General features: G+C 35.7%; 1 protein-coding gene across 3 annotated transcripts in view; it reads right to left on the bottom strand.

Moving 5' to 3' along the window:
• LOC148999836 (protein ENHANCED DISEASE RESISTANCE 2-like) overlaps positions 1 to 13981 on the bottom strand; it is a 34489-nt gene extending 20508 nt beyond the window's left edge. The window contains exons 1-10 of one of the 3 annotated variants that reach the window (XM_089139951.1): positions 13513 to 13981; positions 12968 to 13168; positions 12210 to 12284; positions 8003 to 8056; positions 3509 to 3589; positions 3109 to 3212; positions 1342 to 1409; positions 1133 to 1249; positions 935 to 975; positions 733 to 833 (exon numbers count right to left, since the gene is read on the bottom strand). In XM_089139951.1, the coding sequence (XP_088996077.1) occupies positions 733 to 833; positions 935 to 975; positions 1133 to 1249; positions 1342 to 1409; positions 3109 to 3212; positions 3509 to 3589; positions 8003 to 8056; positions 12210 to 12284; positions 12968 to 13105 (779 nt within the window). In that variant the 5' untranslated portion in view covers positions 13106 to 13168; positions 13513 to 13981. The other 2 variants (XM_089139953.1, XM_089139954.1) reach the window with 2 other exon arrangements.
• Between the last annotated feature and the right edge of the window lie 6000 nt (positions 13982 to 19981).

Raw genomic sequence — 19981 nt, forward strand, 5'->3', positions numbered from 1 at the left:
CTACCTTCCATCTATTCTCTTTTTATGCATTCCATATTAATTCTTCTTCTTATCATGCCTATCAATTCCAAACACTTTACCATTGAAGTTCCTATGCACCACAATGCTAATCTAATCCTACACTTTTGGAGTTGTCGCTATACCAATCGTCCATAATGCAAGAATCCTTGCCAACTTGTCACTGCAACTGGACTCCGAAGCGGTGTGACCTTACAAAGGAAGCTCTAGCAAAACCTTGCTCACTTTCCACCACACCAGGGTCACAGTTCAACAAGTCATATCAAGGGAAAACCCTAGCATAAGACAAAAAATAATACTTATAGAATTCATGAAAAGGGTTTGGCTAAAGTTTCTGCAGCCGCAGATGCAAACGTGATGAACTAACCCTCCCTCCTGCATCCTCTTCCAATGCCCCCATCCTCTTCAAACAGAAAGAATCCTCTTTACCAGAGTGATAATGCAGAAAGTCTTCCAACTAATGGTAATTCAACAAGTCACTTGCGTGGGAGGCCCTTTTCAAATCGCTACTTCTCTTTGGTTACTTGATTTTTCCCTAGGGACTCCCAAGACTAAGACTCAATTCTCCTGGAAGAAGTTGCCAGGAAGATAATCTGCCACAGCTAGTCAACTTTTGTGAAGGATTATATTGTTGTTCACCCCACTGCCCCTCAGGAATGAGGAGAGAAACAAATCATAATAATAGTAGATGCAATGGAGAAGTGAAAAACCTACTCAAAACGTGTTCCATCCATGTTCATTACAAGCTCAAAAATTTCTTCACAGGTAGCCTCCACCACACCTTCAGCCTTCATTGCTCTACTGCAGCTCCTTGGCTGCAAATGAAAAAATTATATAAAATGTTAACAGATAATTTCCTATAAAATTAAGCCGTAAAAAAATTTGAACTCAGAATAATAATGCTCACAATACATACAAGGTAATCAGCTTCAAGAAGCTCCTCAAAAATGCGAAGGCCTACAAATTCCAAGCCAAAAGCTTACTAGGATTCAATGATGGCATCCTAACATAGTCAAAACAAAGATTTCTCTCTCCACTCTTCACATATTTTATCTTCATCATCATGCCTTTCATGAAAATATTATTTTTAAATTAAAAAATTAAAAGAACTTGCCATTCTGGCATTGGACAAGACGCCAATGTTTTCTAGAGAAGACTTGATTACTAGCATCCTGATTTGCCAATTCCGATTCAAAATCCTCAGTCCAGTCAAGAATTGACTCAGGAGGCCCTGGAAGTTGTAAAGGATGGTTATATGCATGTCAAAATATTACAGAACAATTTGGATTTCAAGAGACCTATTGAGATTGGTTACAACTGCACCATTTCCAATTGTTGTTCTCCGTAGCAAAGCCGGATGGTTCTCCTCTTCATCTTCACGTGCACTGCACCTGAAAGGAAAAAGTTAGAAGCAGTATAGCAACATTCAAATATTCTCTTATTTGGTGATAAAATGGTAAATGCAACCACCTGCCTATCCACTGATGAATGGTAACAATAGTATCAGATAGAAAGACACTAGTTATACTTTTCTGCCTCAGCAGACAGGAAAGAGGGTTCTTTTTCCTATTTGCCGGGGGGGTGGGGGTGGATGTCAAATATGCACTCAAGGAATTGGGGAAAAAATTAAATAAATAAGTAAATTCTAATCTATTATTTTGATGCCCTAGTTCCTTCCTGAAATAAAGTTTCTATCTGAAGCTGTTTTTAGGCAGCCAAACTGTGCATCAACTAGGTCCCCACTTACATGAAGGCAAATAAAATGTAATGACAAACAATGCTAATGCATACCATACAGTTAATAAGCCGGTTTGGAATCCCCTTAAAAGCCATACTCTACCTATATTTGCAAATATTCTACAGAAGCATGATGATATCAGCCGGAAATTTTATATATGTCACTCTTGATGTCTTTCCAGCAGAACCAGAATCTTTAAGTCCAGTAGCACTGGCAGGAAGTGTTGATTTCTTTGAAGTAATGGTCCCTAACTTGGAAAGAAAACCAACAATTTCAAATCAAGCACCAATTTAGCCTTATTTCCTGCAAATGTGTCTACAGGGACATACATGATATACAGGATATGGACCACCAACCCCCCAAGTCCAAGAGGTAATGGACCTCCTCTAAGGGTCCAAAAGCTGCTAATAAAATAGCTTATACTTTGTCCTAAGCCTTTTAATTTATTTTTATTGAACCAGGGTCAGGTTTCTTTGATTTGTTCATTCATGTCTTCCCTTGGTCCAATCTAAGTTAAAGGCTCAAGAGTCTCTTTTAATTTTAATTCAGTTGTAATAAGGATACTGAAGCCTCCATGCATGGAGGACTTCAGAGTCAATTTCACTTGTTCCTAGAAGATAAGGATCTGTCTTAAATCTATTGTGAGTTTGCTACGAAGTTGTTTCAAGTTAGAATAAAGTTGACTTTTCGTAATTCCTTTTGAACTTGCATTTGAAAGCTGCCTACAAATGCAAATAACCCAATCACAGGAGTGTCAAAAAGAGACATTGATAGAAATTTTAAACTACGTTTGAGCTGCTCTTTGTTTCACTTTAGGAGAACTGCTTTTGAGAGGTAAGAACTCCATCATGGATCTTGGGTTAAATCATTTCCAGTCCAACACCAAAAAGAAGCGGTCCATGGGGTTTGGTCCAACAAGAGTTGGACTTATTAAATAAATTACTTCATTTTAATTTTGTAGTCTTTTAATTATTTTAGTATTCATACTCAAGAGTGCGTTAGACTTTGGTTTAAGTTTTGTTTCAAGTTCATACTTCAACCAGGAATTGTGTTTCTTCTTCTAAATAACATGTATTAGATGCAATTTCAGATTGAATAGAATGAATTGAGAGGTAAGCTGAGTGTTATTGAGAGACAAGCAGAGTGGTGTTTGATTGTGAGATGTTCTTCCCCTGTATCTACTTTCCCCCTCCTCTCCTTATTCTTCTAATTCCCCTTTCGTGAAACCATAGCAGGCCGTTCCCTGGCCTGCATTAAATTGTCAAAATTTCGAAAGGAAAAAACCTAAGTATAAGAAAGCTCAGCAAATATTTAAGCGACATCACATGAATAAGATATGGATAACTACTTACTGACTTTCACGATCTGATGATGAAGCAGCTCTCCCACTATCCATTGAAGATTTATAATCAAATGAAACAAGTTTGTTACCATTGGCAATCAGAGACTCTTGGTGCTGCAGTACAGGATTACCAAATTAGCCTTCAAAACTGAATGCTCTTATCCAATAAAAAAAGTAAAAAATAATATCAGGAAGAACTAAATTGTGGGCTTGGAAATATTGTATTCCAAAGGCAAAGATGGGAACATGATACTTGACACATGTATCAACAATGATGGTTTAGAGCATAATGGGAAACATCTCAGAGGAGAATATCCCATGTAAGTGTCGCTTCTTAATCCAACTCATCATCATCAGCCATGAAGAAGCAAAAAGATGATGAACACGACAACTGCTGAAGAACAGCAAACCTGATCAATGACAAGCTCAATCTTCTCTTTCCAGATAAGAGCTTCCTGGATGTTGAATGCTGCCATCTGGAATCCAAAGGCCTAACATAAGAAAGAAATGCAAGCCAAGGTAACATCACACAAACCCATGCAAAAGAAATGACAATGACCTTTCAGCAAGAAGAAAAGGAAAGATAATAGTGCATTTAATGGACCCCATTTCTCCCATCGAATATGTCAAAGAAAATAAGCAGATAACATTGGAAAGTTGCATGTTCGAGAGTTGTCACAACTCACGAGGTCACTAGGGTTCTTTTACCCTCTCCAACAACTGGAGTGGCCTAGGCACCCTTGTTGCAGTTCGCTTATCCAAGGCATGCTAAGTTGGGCATCATCCATTCTTCATGACATATTATAACATTTGCAAGCCTATCTCTACAGACCACTGTCATCAGACTGATCATCCTGATCAGCACCTAAACCACCCCCCCACCCCCAACAAAAAAAAAAAGAACTGCACCCAGGCCCCAAAATACACAATTATGCACAGGACACCTCACCTCAAGTGGCTGCACCATCTCATGGTACCAAGGGGCACAAGTTATAAGGGCATAACAGCTTATGATACAAACCCTTGCACCAAACATGCAATTGGCTTTGATGCGAAATAAATATATATTAACAAGAATAATGTGTGAAAGAGAGGGGGGGTGGGAAGGAAGGGAAGGAGAGAGGAAGAAATGCCTGTTACCATGGGTGTAAGAGAGTGCTCATAAGAGAAGAGAGCAAGATGGCTTAGCAAGAGAAACATTACATACATGAACAGAAAAAATAAAAAACCTCATAAACCCACTAAAAATGCCCAACAAAAAGCTTTCCTAGGCCCCATTGAACAACATTAATAGAAAAGAATTCTGAATTTATTATTTTTTCCCAAAACATCCGACTCTGATTCAAACTCAACCAGAAATTTGTAACCTCCTGATGCAGATTCAGCCCCTAAATACGGTTCTTAGACTTGCCACGCTACCCCTAGAACCCAAGGTGAAGCCCCTAGGCTTGCTGGCAAGCAACACTCCAAGTCATGATTGTTTTTCTTTTTCTTTTCCAGTGTTAGTGATTTCAGAGGCAATTTTGTAACTCTGCCCGACTTCAAGTCAGGGTCAGCAAAGTCATTTAGGTTATTAGTCTTTTATTCCAAATAAAGGCCCACGAGTTGGGCCATGCTTAGTTTTCATTCAATGTTGTAATTCAGAACAATGATATGTCAGGTCAGCAAGGTCATTTAAGTTATTAGTTTTTTATTGAGTCGGTCTTTTATTTCAAATAAAAGCCCCAAAGAATTGGGCTCCCAGTCCATGTAAAGGTCTAATAACAAATCCCTCATCAGATTGCTGTTTGTTTACTTAGTTTAAGTAAGTTTCTAAGTCCTAATTTCACTGGGATTCCTTATGTAAGGCTATAAATAGCCATCCATCATTTGGACTTCTTATTTGATTATTTCTCTAAACCGTCGATTGCTTTTACGTGTGTTGCTGCTGCAACCATTGTTTATGTCAACTTTAGTAGGAGACATTCCAAGGGTTGAGCATCCCCTAAGGTTCTTGGTTTATGTCAACTTCAAGAAGCCATTATTATTGACTCCAAAGCACCACAAGGCTCCCTCAACCAGACATACCAGAAGTCTACACCTACCATTCCCCTTTTCCTATCGCCTTCTTTCTGTTTTCTTGAATTTTCTTGATTTTTCAGATTTCCCAATACACCCTAAATTCAAGGTTAGATCCACACCAATCTAACCACTAGATTCATCCCAAAATTTAGGCACCCCTTCCAAACCTAGTGACCCCAGATCCAAGGTCCAGCCCATTCTGCCTCTTGGATAATCCAATTTCCCATCTCAGGGAGTTTACCGTCATGATGCAGTTTGGTGGTCAAAAAACAGCCAAATATGTAGGGGCTCCCGCCAACACCAGCACCAGCACAAATAGGTATGTCAAGTGGTGGGGGAGGGGGTTCCCTACACAAACAGCTAAAAACGTGGGTTGAGGTTTAGGTTATGTTGTATTTTAATCAGTCTAATAACTGTTCTTTCTAAGTTTATTAGAAATTGTAGTTCCAATAGAAGCTATTTACCTTATTAGGAGACTTATGGAAAGGTATAAAGAATACAAGAAAGATCTCCATATGGTCTCTATTAACCTAAAAAAGCATATGAATTTAAGAGAGTCCCATAGCGTTAATTTCGCAAGAACTAGAGCAAAGAAATGTAAGATATGTGGAGGGCAAGGTGGAGATTTCTCAATTTTGGACTACATCAAGGATCAGCTTTGAGCCCATATTTATTTCCACTTATAATGGATGATTTAATCAAAGACAATTCAAGATTTTATATTGGCACTTATCCATTCGTCTCTTCACCTTCTATTTTTGAAAACATTTTGTAAATAAAAAGAATCATTTTACAAGTCTAGGATTTTATATTACTAGTGATTGCCTCTCTTTAACATCCTTCCTCAACTCTTAGCCAGTACAAAATTGTATGAACTGAATTAGAACAATAAGTAGGGCTGATTTAGAACCGAACTGGTTCAGATTTGCATCTAATTCTAGAATTGAGTCAGTTTCTGGTTCAGATTTGGATTAAACTATCATGCTTAGAACCCAACTGAAATTGAACCCAGTAATCAAAACCGAATCGATTGACACCCTTATTCATGATTATTTCGTCCAAAAAAGTGCTTCTTGATATAATTCTTTAAATTTTTAACATATTTAATTAATTAGTTATTCTCTCTCCTACACCTCCATTATAAGAGATAGATTGATGTAGTTGCACACTACTGTGGAGAAGAAAAGAAAAAAAAAACAAATATCTAATTTTTCAACCAAAAAAAGAAAAGCAAATAAACACTAAAAAGGGTCCTAGTATCCTATCAACCGAATACTACAATAATAATTCTAATATAATTTTATTCCACAGTAATTGCAAAATTGTAACTTTAACTTTCAATTAATTTAGTATATTCTAAATTCAGCTGAGCCACGATTCGGTTAATAAGAGTATATTTTGAGCATTGTTGCTTCATGAGTTAGTGTTACTAAAGTTCAAGTATTAATTAAAGCATCCCACAGTCTATTCTCCAATTTCAATGAATTCTTTTTCTTCTAGTCCGCTAAATTCCAATTCCCAATTACCCCTTTTCTTTCTATTCTCGTTTTCCTTAAAACTTAACCATTAAAACCTACCTCCATACCAAACTAACCATTAGGATCCATTAGAAATCCATCCCATAGCCCATAATTTCAACCTCAGATGTAACCCAGTAGACTGTCCCAAACTTCAGGCTTCATCACCAATCATAACCTTAGTTTTCTCCACGTTTCAACCCATTCCAATAACTTTTCATCCCATATCTCAAGAACCTACCCCATCCATCCATACACCCCATTACTCTGAACCAATCCAAGCTATCCAACCACCGTAACCTGTTTTCTTAACTTCTTATGCATCCCAATCAATTACCCAAAATCTTCAAACCCTAAACCCCTTATTTTTGAGTTGAGACCCTAGAAAGCAGGCCCCTAGTTGAACTGCTTCAATCTAGAGCTACATCAATGGGCTAATATCTTTGATACCCTTTGAAACCCAACCCTTTTCCCCTGAACCAAACATATCCATTGCATAAAAGTTTGGCTCTCATTCATTTGAGGCTACATCGAAGAAAACTATGGAAAATAAAAATGAATTGAACTGTTGTTGGGAATCAAGCCTAGGGGCTTCAACTAGGCTTCTAATGGCAGGGTAGCAAATCTAAGACCCTAATAAGGGGCTAGATCTGCATCAACTCCCTAAAAAGGCCAAACCCAGTTTACAAGGCTCCCGCATTTAGCAGGGTCTGGAGAGGTCAAACATACACAACCCTAACCCTGTTCCCAGAGACGCTGTTTCCAGGACTTGAACTGTAACCAAGACTACCAAGCATTCAAGAAATGAGAGCACTTGGGGATGTGCCATCCACAGCTTTCTGTCATATTCTGGAAATTTAAGATTTTTTATTGTTTCAGTCTTGAATTGTGTTCACCTCTTATTATATTCTCTATTAGCTCACTATTCATCCTCACTGTCAGAAATTCACATTGCAAAATGGATTTTCTTGAGTCCTACAGTTAGAGCTTGAGATTAAAGTTTGCACTAAAAATAAATACAATCTTATATCAAATGTAACCAAAAGAAAGGTAAATTAGGGCTGATTGCAAACATCTACCAGGATTACTTTAGTTTCAAGTTGGATAAGTTGAATAGCGATCTCATAACCAATTGAAAATTTATTGGCAACAGAACTGCTGAATGACATATGTAACAGAAATATTGACACCATCAACAAGGGATAACTGTGTCTAAATGATTGAACATGTTTACATTCTAAGTCCTTTTTCCCCCCTTTTTCTACTCACAATATTGTAAACAGGTAAGTTAAGGGTTACGATTCCAAGAAAAAAGAGATCATGTACCGTAATTCGATGGTATTTCTCTTTCTTGTTGTAGATGGATAAAACATAGACCATCTGTAAAGAAAAGTGAAAGGTATAAAATTGAGAAAATTGCATAATTAGAAGTTCCAGGGAAGAGTTAACTTCAGCAAGTTAGTATGAGAAAAATAAAAAACAAAGCGGAACATGAACATAGAAAATAAGAATGGCCCATTAATTACACATCTGAACATCTAGTTGACATTTTCATGACCAATTATTAGATTGAAAAAGTACAGCACAGTCGGGCAAAGCTTGCAAAAAGACAACAACATGGTTTAGAACGTTAATGTTTTTTGTTAGCCATGGCATCAAGATGACCAAAGCATTGGAGAGCACCTAGAACAAGAAAGGCTTAGGAAAAATTCACCTTACCATGTAATAAAGAAAGCTGAAAGCATCCTAAACCCCCAAAAAAAAAAGGATTTCCGTGATCTAACTATGATCAGGTTTTTTTTCATTTGGTAGAACAACATTAGGTTAGCTTAAGGGTTAGGGTACAGTTGGTAGAGACAAGACCTGATTGAAGAGTACAAATAACCACCAGTTTTCTCACTGTTTCTTGCCAATTTGGCAAGATTCTTTTAGGATATCAGTAAAAAACAAATATCATCAATCAATGTGATTTTAAAGTTTAGACTAAGGGCATGTTAATGCTTCCGTCATACAAAAGTTGTTCCGCAACCCCCCTCCCAAAAAAAAAATTTGTTCCTGTTGTGGCTTAAAGAAGAAAGAAAAGAAAAACATTTTCTGGCCATAAAATGGTGTTACCTATTACTGGATTTGAAAAAAAATTCATCAACGAATCACCAGTCAGACTCTTTCCCTATCTGAGTATTGTGAGTTTTATTGGCAACAAGAGCTTTCAGTGGGTCACAACTTCCCAGAAGAAGATGAAAGAAAATTTTTTAAACATCAAAAATCATGTTTCTGGCACATAAAGAGAGTGGTTTCTTCACTAAACATAAAAGTAGACTAGAATACCCAAATGAAGGATTTCCTTTCTTTTGTCCCACCATCACAGGAAAACGCTGGAAACAAGAATAGAAGAGCTACCAAATGCACATTAAGAATCTTCTTTCTGCAGCTAGATGTTACAAAGACCAAGAAAAGAAGAAGATCCAAGTTTGGTACCATGTTCATTTATTTTTCTTTTCTTTTCTTGGGCTATCAGATACAGCCTTCAATTCTTTCAATAAAGAAGTTAAAACAGGTCCAATTTGACGCTTGGTTTAAATGAGGCCCAGGTTTTGGTCCAATACATAAGGCCAAAAAGTGGGGTTGAAAGTGAGTGCACAAAAATCCGTAGTTAAATTGTATATTTGAGTCAGATTAGGATACTTAATTGCTAGATAGAGTTAAATTTTGAGTTATTTACTTTATAACTTTTAGAATATCTAGGAGTCCAAGGATAGTGTTCTTCTAGTCTAATTTGGAGACATGGTATCTAATTTTGAGTCCTAGTTTGACTTTGAAAATTATGTCAGTCAATGAGGCTATAAATATCAATGTAATTACTCAGTTAAGCCACATTACTGAATTGAATTCTGAGTTTTCTTGATTACTACTGGCGAGCTACAATGGCATATCCCCCACCTCCTCTTTACACGATTTCTTCAACTTCTTGTGCTGGGAATTATACAAGATCAAGATCTGCAAGCATTCCAGTGGCTGTTTTTAAAAAGTAAGGTATGAATCTGAATTTCTACGATTATAATCTTCTTGATGTAAGCCAGGTCTAGGGTTAGGGATAAAATCTGATAATTTCCTACCTAGGGTTTTCCCAGGAACTCCCAGCGAAGGGGGGAAGCAGAAACAGGTGGTTATGGTTATTCTAAGGCTCAGAACGCTGCTGTACTCAAACGGGTCTGAAGGGGCTGGGAATCAAGGTGTAACAAGAGGAGGGGTGTGCTGTATCACAGGGAAGAAGAAAGGAAAGGGAAGGGCTACGGTTGCTAGGGGATGGGCACAACCTGGATGAAACTGAAGGGGAAAAGGCAGGGGTGTTTGCTATGAGGTTGAGGTAGCTTTCTAGGTCAAGCCAATAGGTGAAGGGACTGTACTTACTTGTAAACCTGAGTTAACTTGCAGCTTGATGTTGAAGAGGTAGATGAAGAACTTAGAATTGCAGAATCAATAGTACAAGCCAAGCCACAGGTCACCCCTAGGGATCCCACGATTCTCACAGTCTATTTCTTCAATCAAATTTTATTCATCAAATCCAGCCAACTGACTACATCAACTCTAGGCCATTTATAGCCTTCAAAAACAAAACTGACTCAACCTAGCATTCCCTAACTGATAGGGATCCAACTACCTTAGGGCTTGAACTCTAAATAATAAAAGACTTACTAAATAAAGACTCAAATAACTAACTTTCAAATAGAAAACAACTCAAAAAGATACGATCCCCTTTGGACAAGGAATCTTATCATAACCTCTCAAATATCTTTTAATATAGTCTAGAACTCCAAATAACAAATAGAAAAAGAGAAATTAACTCCACAGAACAAGTTGGAGTATTCAACTAGGTAGGACTCGATCTATGGGTGGATAATGACCAAATTGCCCCTGTGCTGGTTCGGCCCCCCAAACTTGCTTCCATTCTCAAGTGGGCTTGGGCCCCCTTTTGGCTCTTCTTGGGCTGGTTACATCACTTGTGATTTCACTCCATCTCCTTTTCTAAATTTTAGTTATCCATTAAAACCTATTGGCAATCTAACCAAACCATAAAATTCGCTGGAAATCCGTCCAACAGCCAATATTCATCATCCTTCACCCTATCAAGAGTATATATCAAATTACCATCCATGATTCTTATGTTTTACCACACTTCTTGAATTTTAGGACAGCCAAGAAACCCAAAATTCAACCTTTAATCTACACCAATCTAAAAATCAAAACTGTCCCAACCTTTAGAAATCATCCCCCATATACCATTACCTAAGTTCTTTCATCTCCATCCAACCACCCCAACCCATGTTCTTGTGTACACCCGTAGCCAAAATCCTAAAACCCTAACTTTTTCAAGAAGGTTTCTAACTATCTAATTTGTTTCAAACTTGGAACAATCTCTTACCACATTATTCCACAGTCAACTCCAAAACCTAGAGCAAAGCAGATCTCCCCCAACACTAATTGAGGGACCCCATCTCAAAATTCTAACCATCTCAAGCCACCAAAATTAATAAAGTTCCTCATTCCAAGTGACAAACATCTTAACCATTCTATCCCAGGAGTAATCTTTTAACCTTTCACCAGCATTGTTAAATACTGCACATGAATCTAACCATAACCATTTGAGCTGGTTCCTGAGAGATCTTGTTAGTGGCCCTTAGTTTAAACCTCTTCCATCTAGGGCTACGACAGAAGTTTTTCTAACCCATCAGGTCTTAAACATATCTCGAAACTAGCAACAGTTATTAAGGTAACCATAGTATTGAAGCCAAAAAGCAAGGCAACACCAACAAGGCAGTCAGGAATCCTTGTTTAAGTGCCCAGAGCACCCAAGGCAACCAAGTGTGGACTCCTAGGACTTGCCTTCACAACTTTATTGTCTAGCACAAACATCTGGTTACATCCGGCTGAAATTTAGTAGACTGATACACTCCGAAATCCCTATTCACATGTCAAGTTTCAGCTCAAAATTGAGTTTGCTAGATGCCCAATTATAACATTGGGAAACTCAAAAATAGACAAGCAGAGGAGCATCTAGTAGGGCCATTCCAATTTGATGGAAGTTTCAAGTACATTTGAAAGGTCAGTCATCTCAAAGAGGTAATGATGTGTTGTGCCAAACAAGATCATTCGTGCTTGATGGCAATGACGAGATATTATATTTTTCTGAAGTTCAAATCAATTCCCAACAAAATTTGAATGTTATTACGAATACCAGGGGAACTTCAGACCAGTGATAACATTTAAAAGTTTAATTTCTCCAAAAATGGCCTTCCTAGGCCCAAGAAACAAGACTAAACAGGATATTATATTTAAACATATTATGTCTCACAGAAACAAGACATTTGTTGCAAAAGAACTACCTGTTTTGTTTGGCATGTTTATATATATATATATATATATATATATATATATATATATATATATATATATATATATATATATATATATATATATGAGAGAGAGAGAGAGAGAGAGAGAGAGAGAGAGAGAGAGAGAGAGAGAAACTCACATGCCCATGATGTGTCTTCAACCCACGGTCCTCAACTCTACAATTGCCATCAATAAGAAGGGTCTTGATTGGAACCTAAACATGCAGCATAAAATGAGAATCAGAGTCGAAATTTTTTGTCTTTGCTTTTAAAACACCCCATCTAATGTCATGGCTTGTTGCTTCAGAGTTGAAATATCTATCTACATTCCAATTATAACCAAACAAAGTAAGTTAAACAAGTTCAAAAGAGAGATACATAAAATGATGAATCGCTACCTCCTACTAACTGGCTCAGCGGATATTTAAATCTACAGATCATACCTCAAGGGTGGGCTTAGAAATGGCACTCAGAGCTTGTATTAGCAACATCCTGATGGAAGGTGATGCTATCAGCATTATTTGATGCATCCCAATAGACGGGGGCAGACATTGGAGATTCACTTGTCGTCAGATATACTGTATATGTAGTAGGCACCCAACCTTTCCAGTTAATGTAACTTAACTAAGCAAACCATGCTTTGCCCTATCATATGTTTTTGGGCACTGTTTGTCATTTATAAGACTGACCTTCTAATCCTTTTCTAAGTATTTCTCTTTCTAGTTTCTTATCATATCTCTTAGCTTTCTTTCTAATACAAGACTCACTATCCATGTCAAGAACAATAGTAAGATGGTAGATCTAAAATGTGGAAACTACGATCAACTAGTCGTAAAACCTTTGAACAGTTAACATTCTTCAAGCAAGCTTAAGCGTAAACAACACGTAAGAAACTTACTACATTGTCTTGTGGCTTTTTCTTGTAGTAAGCAAGGAGCCGAGACTCAAGAACAAAATATCGCATATGGATGAACGAACGGCCGATCTTCCTCCGACCATACCGGACCATCCACCCTTCATAGACGACCTTCGACATCGTCGCCCCCTTCTAAATCGTCACCACCAGCGATCAATCGAAATCCGCCCCTTCATCGCCCAACTGCTCCCAAAGTACCAAACGAAATGACGTCAAAATTATCTTTACTTCAAGAAAATCAAGACCTAAGCAACTGAAAAACCGTCAAAAATCTTCACAAAACACTCCATTCCCATTAAAATTCTGTCAAATCAGAACTCTTCAGCAACCAATATAACTAAAAACAAATGAATCAAACTCAGATCATTCAATACAACCCAAAGAGTAATTCAATTTCCAGAAGAATCCTTCAATTCGAAACCTAATACCTTTCCATTCCCCCACAAGAAATCCAAATTTCTGAAGAATTAACAAACAAACGATCAAAAAGATCAGAACGATCTAACTCCAACAGAGAATCCCATTACCCGAAGAAGCTATAGCCATGCAGAACAAAATTTAAAGCCGATGAAAAAATGAAAGAAGACTGTCTGTCGGTTTTCCTCAAATTCTGCTCCAATTTGATTTGAAATGTAGGGGAGGGTGGTTTTTCCAGCAACGGAAAATGACTGGGATGCTTTTACCGGCGAAGTTGACTTGATTGGCGGGAAGAAGTAGAGAAGGGTTTGGAAAGAGGTTTGTTCAAAAGAAAAGCAGAGAGGTTACGAACTACGAAGATTTTAATGGAAACGAATCCCGAAATTTTGAAGCTGGCAAAGGAGATGATGGAATCATTAGGTTTTTGGCGTTTTAGGAGAGCGGTTTAGTTAAAAATGCCTTCAAATGCTTTAAATTTTACAAGTTTATTTGTTGATGAGGAGTGGGATCTTTTCAAGAAGAGTATCTTACATGAATACATCTCAGTTTTCCAACAGAAATTATTACATCTTTCTACCTTTGATAATCATACAAAGAGATCCAAACCTCTCGTTAGGATCGTTTCTAATTAATGAGTCAAATTCAACCAAAAAAAAAAATTTTTAATATAATTAAACTAGTGTTTAGATCACCTAATCGTGAGGAGAGCACATGCTCCTCTTTTGATTTTTTTTTTTCATTACACGGTAAATGTGGGATCTTAATAAATCTATATAAACCTTATCCTTATTGTATGATGAAGTGTTCATAGAGCAATATGTGTTCCTCTGGCAAGGAGGTGATCCAAACTAATCAAAATACTTTTAATGTGTCAAAATGATTCAAATGCCTCTCAATTAAACTTTCTTCTTAAAAGACTTCTTCTGGCTTTTCTTAGCGCTAGGTTACAAGCATCAGCGTCCATGTTAGAGAAGCTCCAACTTCGATAGATTTAAAGAGGAGAAGAAACAAGAGAGAAGCATAGAGAGAATATGAAGGCTAGGTGAGAGATGAGAGATTTTATTTTTTTTTTGCTTGTGAGAAGTTAAAAAACAGAAAAAATTGCACTTGTACTCCAAAATGGAGACCTTTAAGCACTAACACCGCACTTTATATTTGAAAACCACAATCACCCTAAAATTAAATTTTTACTGGACATGTTAGTTTGAATTTGTCACTAAAAACCATTAAAACACTGTTTATTTTCTTTTAATTCATAAAATATCTTATAAAAATATGAAGGAAAAAAAATAAACAGTAATTTAACAATTTTCAGTGACAAATTGAACTAATGTGTCCAATGAAAATTTAATTTTAGAATTTCTATTTTTTTTCAAACACAAAGTGGGGTGTCAATGCTTTAGGCCTCCATTTTAGAGTGCCAATGAATTTGCTCTAAAAATAATAATAACAATAATAAGAATGGATGACTACTATCGCCCTAATATACTATAGCTTAATTACTAATCAGACTTTGTATTTTAATAAATTACTATTGCCTATTAAATGTTAGTGTTTTACATTATAAATAGTTTATTGGATCCTCGTAACCATCACATGTAATATTTGGGTTTGAGATTGTTTCCACGCACTCTGAAGCGAATGATTCCAAAGAGTAAAAGGTTTCAGAAGATTCAGGGAAAGTAAAGAAGGTGAACCTTCAATAAAAACACATTACAAGTATTTATTTATCTACACTTCCGTTGATTATATTCATTACACATGTTTTAATTATTATACGAATAATATAGATTATCATAGGAATAATATAGATTATCATAGATCCAACAATTGTTATCAGAATCATTTTCTATAATAATTAAGGTTATGAATTCTAGATTTTTATCGTTTAATTAGCTAGTTGTTCTGTTGATTTTATTTTGGATTGAATCAAATGGGAGGATTCAGAGTTTAATTAAAATCATAAATCATCTATTGATTTGATTTATTATTGGAATACAAATAAGAGGATTGTAATAATGTGCATGAATTGTTAATCCATGAAATTTTCTTTTTTATTATATTTCTTGGATCTTTTGTGAAATTTTTAATATGAGATGATGAGATCTTGAATCTTGTCATTGTAAGCTTTTTTGGATTTGATTTTCATAGAAAATGGATCTCCTTTTGGTCCAAACAGAGCGCTGTCGGACGTATGTTTAGTCACAAAAAATCACGTCTCCTCTAGTCAAAATAGACCAAATAGAGATTCCGTATGGGTTTTATGCAAAAAAAATAAATAAAAATAATAAAAAAATAATAATAATAATAATAAACTAAACTAAATTAAACTAAACTTTTGTATAGTACTGTTTACATTGTATGTGTATAGTTTTTTTCTCATTTGAAAAAAATCCCCTTATATATAATTGCAAATAGGATTACATAATGTTATGATAGAATTATATGGAACCCACCAAAGTAATAAAATATTATTTTTTATCTTGATATTTTGTGATCCAAGGTATATAATTATTGCAAAAAATTATACGTGGATAGTTGTTTTGTCATATAAAAGAATCTCACTATATATAACTATAAATATGATTACATAATGTTATGATAGAATTATATGGAATCCACCAAAGTGGTAAAATATAATTTTTTATCTTGATATTTTATAATCGAAGATATATAATTATTACAGAAAATTGATGGTGTTCATCTAAAGGTGTCATCGTCAAAGTATGATAATTTACACGATTTAAAAAAATATAATGACTTAGAAGTACCATTAACCCAAAGATGATAGCACATTTGAAGTCAAATATTCTAGGGTAATTGCAAATTAGAAGACGATTATTGCATTCTTAATCCAAAGGTTGAAATATATTGATAGTCAGTAACTCTTACTAGTCGGATTGTAATTTTCCTTATTTGGCAATGTATAGTTTTGTAATTATGCATGCCTAAGATTGATGTTTTGACAATCTATACGTGTCATTTATAATATCATAAAAAATGTCTTATGTTTTCTCTGACATCCTAGAACTCATCGGAGATAATTCCAAAAGGTGGGAAGAGGATTTGGAAGTCTACTTGTGTTTAAGGAGAATGAGATATCTGCTTCATAGATCCTAAGTCTGTTAAAACTAAAAATTCCATTCCACACAGAAAAAACGAATGAAACATTTGGAATAAGGCAAATAAAAAGGCTTTAGTAGTAATTAAATCAGCTATCCTAGAAAGTACTAGGAACAGTGTAAGACAAAAGGAAACTGCCAAAGAATATTTAGAGGCCATCAGAACCAAGTTTAACTCTTCCAAGAAAACTCAATCGGGAGATTTAATAAATACTCTTATCACTACGAAGTTCACTGAGGATGGTAGTATTAGAGATCATATTTTAGGTTTGATATTTTTGGACAATCAGATCAAGGGCCTAGGAATAAATTTTGATGATGAATTTCTGGTGAACATAATCTTGAAATCTCTCCCTCAAATCAACTTTTTAGTCATATAAAGTCTACTTATAATGTCTTGTCTGATCACAAATAGAGCTTGGATCAAGTGGTTACTATAGTAACTCAAGAGCATAATAACCTTAATAGGAACAAGGTTGAGACTGCCAATCTTGCCTAAAAGAAGGATCTTTCCACTAAGATCAACAATAAGTTTTTCAACTCAAATGAAAGGATTTCAAGAAAGGAAAATATTACAAGAGAGAAAACTTACAGAAAAAATAATAATGAGTTCACTTGTCACTAGTGTAAGAAATTGAGTCATTTCAATATTCCTTGTCTATAATTGATGATTATTCTCAAAAACCATGGTTATACTTCCTTAGAGATAAATCAGGTGTGTTTGATAAGTTTCTAGAATGATAACCAAATTGAAAAGAAAATCAAGAAATTAAAGACTGATAAATGGACTTAAATTTGCAATGATAATTTTTTACTTTTTGCAAGACTCATGGTGTTACTAAACATAGAACATGCACTTATACCCCCTCAACAGAATGGAATAGTTAAGAGAATGAATAGGTCCATTATGGATAAGGCGAGATGCATATTGATAGAATCTGGTCTAGGGAAGAAGTTTTGGGCTAAAGCTGTTAGTACAATTTGTTTTGTAATTAATAAGTCCCCTAATTCATCCATTAACTTTGATACACTTGATTTTCAGGTGGAGCAAAGGTTTTGTTCACCAAAGTAAGGGGAAGCTAGAGTTTAGAGGTAGGAAATGTTTTTTCCTAAGTTAGCCTTAGGGGTGAAAATGTATAAGTTTTGGTGTTAAGAAGATTAGAAGGTGATCATTAGTAAGGATGTGAAATTCAATGAACTAGAACTCATGAAAACTATATCCTCTAATGGTGTCTCAAACTCCCATGATTTAGATAAAAGTTTTTTTGAGGTGGAGTTTGATGAGAGACCTGAATGTGAGCTTAATACCCTGATCCCATTGGTGTAAAGGGGGATTTAGATATTGATGGTGACCCTTTAAATGTTAAAGAAGAGTTTGAGGATGAGGATCCCTTAGACAATTATGTTTTGACTAGAGATAGGTCTAGAAGGGAGATTAGGAGACCCTCTAGGTATGCCAATGTAAGTGAATTGTTTAATTCAACATCTAATCTTATTTCTTATGCTCTTAGTGTATTTGACCAACTTGAGAGAAGTGAGCCTAGATCCTTTAAAGAGGCTCTTAAAAGTATGGATGTCAAGCTTCCATGAGAGAAGAAATGGTTTCCCTAGCTAAAAATCATACTTGGACACCTGTAGATAGACCCAATGGGAAAAAGCTTATAGATTGTAAGTGGGTTTACAAGTTTAAAGTTGGGATTCTTCGTGTAGAAAAACCTATATTTAAGGCTACCTGAATGAATGCGAGTATGATATAGGAGGAGAAGATAACCCACTCAATTTCTAACGACAATGGATCATTGTAAAAAAGACAAATGGACGGAAGAAATAAAAGAGGAATTGAAGTCCATTAAGCTGCGTTTGTTTGCTTGAATTAAGGTAGGATGGGAGAAAAGGGGTGGGAAAATTCTTGAAAAATTCAAATTTTTTACTTTTCTTTTAAATCCTAAAAATGTAAATTGTTTAGTTGCTCGGAGTGGGAAAGTGAGAGACAAATTTCCCTGAATCAAGGAAACTTGTTAAGGAAACTTGTCTAGTGATGTGGCAACCTAACTTTCCCACCCCAAGCCTTTTCAAAATTCCATAAAATGTGGGCGACTTTGTAGAAAAGTGTGGAAAAGTAAAAGTGGGACCCACATCTATCACTTTTCCACAAAATCATTTCCTTTCGGCTGCGTTTGTTTGCAATGGTGAGGTGAGAAGAAAAAAAAACATGTGGGCATCATGTGTAGTGGGGTGAGCGAGAATGAAAGGAAAGGGAAGTGTGGAAAAATGTTAATTGTGAGTCCCACATATTATTTTTTCACATTTTTTCACAAAGTTCTACACATTTTGTTGGGTTTTGAAAAGGCTTGGAGTGGCCACCTCACCAGACAAGTTTCTTTACTTTAAGAAAACTTGTTTCTAACTTTCCCACCCCAAGCAACCAAACAATATACACTTTTAAAATTTAAAGGAAAAGTAAGAAAATTTTGTTTTTTCCAAAAATTTTTCTACCATTTTTATCCCACCCCACATTTATTCCAGCAAACAAACGCAACATTCTTTTCCTTCTCTCTCACCCCACTACACATGGGGTCCACATGTTTTTTTTCTTTTTTGCCCACCCATCTTTGCAAACAAACACAGCCTTTAGTCAATAATAGTGTGTGGGATCTTGTAGAATAATAAAACCCTAGTTCTCATGCTTGAATTCTAATGCTATATCGACTACAATCACAAACCTTGAAACCTAAACTTGAAAACTCAAAAAATTATAAATCCTAATGCTGAATTGTATCACTTCATCTTAATAAAGAAAATCCTTAAAATCAACCCATATCTTCATAATGTAGCCTAGAACACAACCTTGAATTCAACACTTAAACCTAAACCATTAACACTAAATCCAATATCAAACCTCCAAGCCTAAATCAAATACGAAAGTTCAAACTTAAAACATAAAATTGTAAAACCTTACATCGCATAGCTTATGCCAATGTATGTTTGGTAAACTAGTAAAAACTCATAATTCTTAGTGAAGAGGTTAAGGGTTTCTTCCTTTCGGATGACATACGGAATAACTCCATCCCCTATATATAAATCATATTACCTTGTTATCTTGATATCTTGACATACGGGTTTCCAGACTCATTCCATTGGGAAACCGGTTGTTAAGGTAACATACTGATCACCATTGCAATATATCTTTCTTTTCTCGTCAAAGAAAAAAAGAAGCCTTGAGAGAGAAGAGAAGAAACTTGCAGATTCAATGGCCAAGCATCTTGACTTATCAATTAGTACTGCAATTCAGTCACACGTTACCTGAAGCAAACTAAGTCTACTATACTATATCTTTTCTCCTTTCTTGTGGTCTCATTTAGAGGTTTGAAAAAATCATCAACTAAATCTTCAGTTTTGTCCTTCAGTTATAGAAATGATACGTTATCTTCTCTCCTGAATATATTAAAACTGAGCT

The sequence above is a fragment of the Hakea prostrata genome, chromosome 11 (genome assembly GCF_041222555.1).
Source record: "Hakea prostrata isolate BN-2017 chromosome 11, UWA_Hpros_2, whole genome shotgun sequence".
NCBI classification, from domain to species: Eukaryota; Viridiplantae; Streptophyta; class Magnoliopsida; order Proteales; family Proteaceae; genus Hakea; species Hakea prostrata.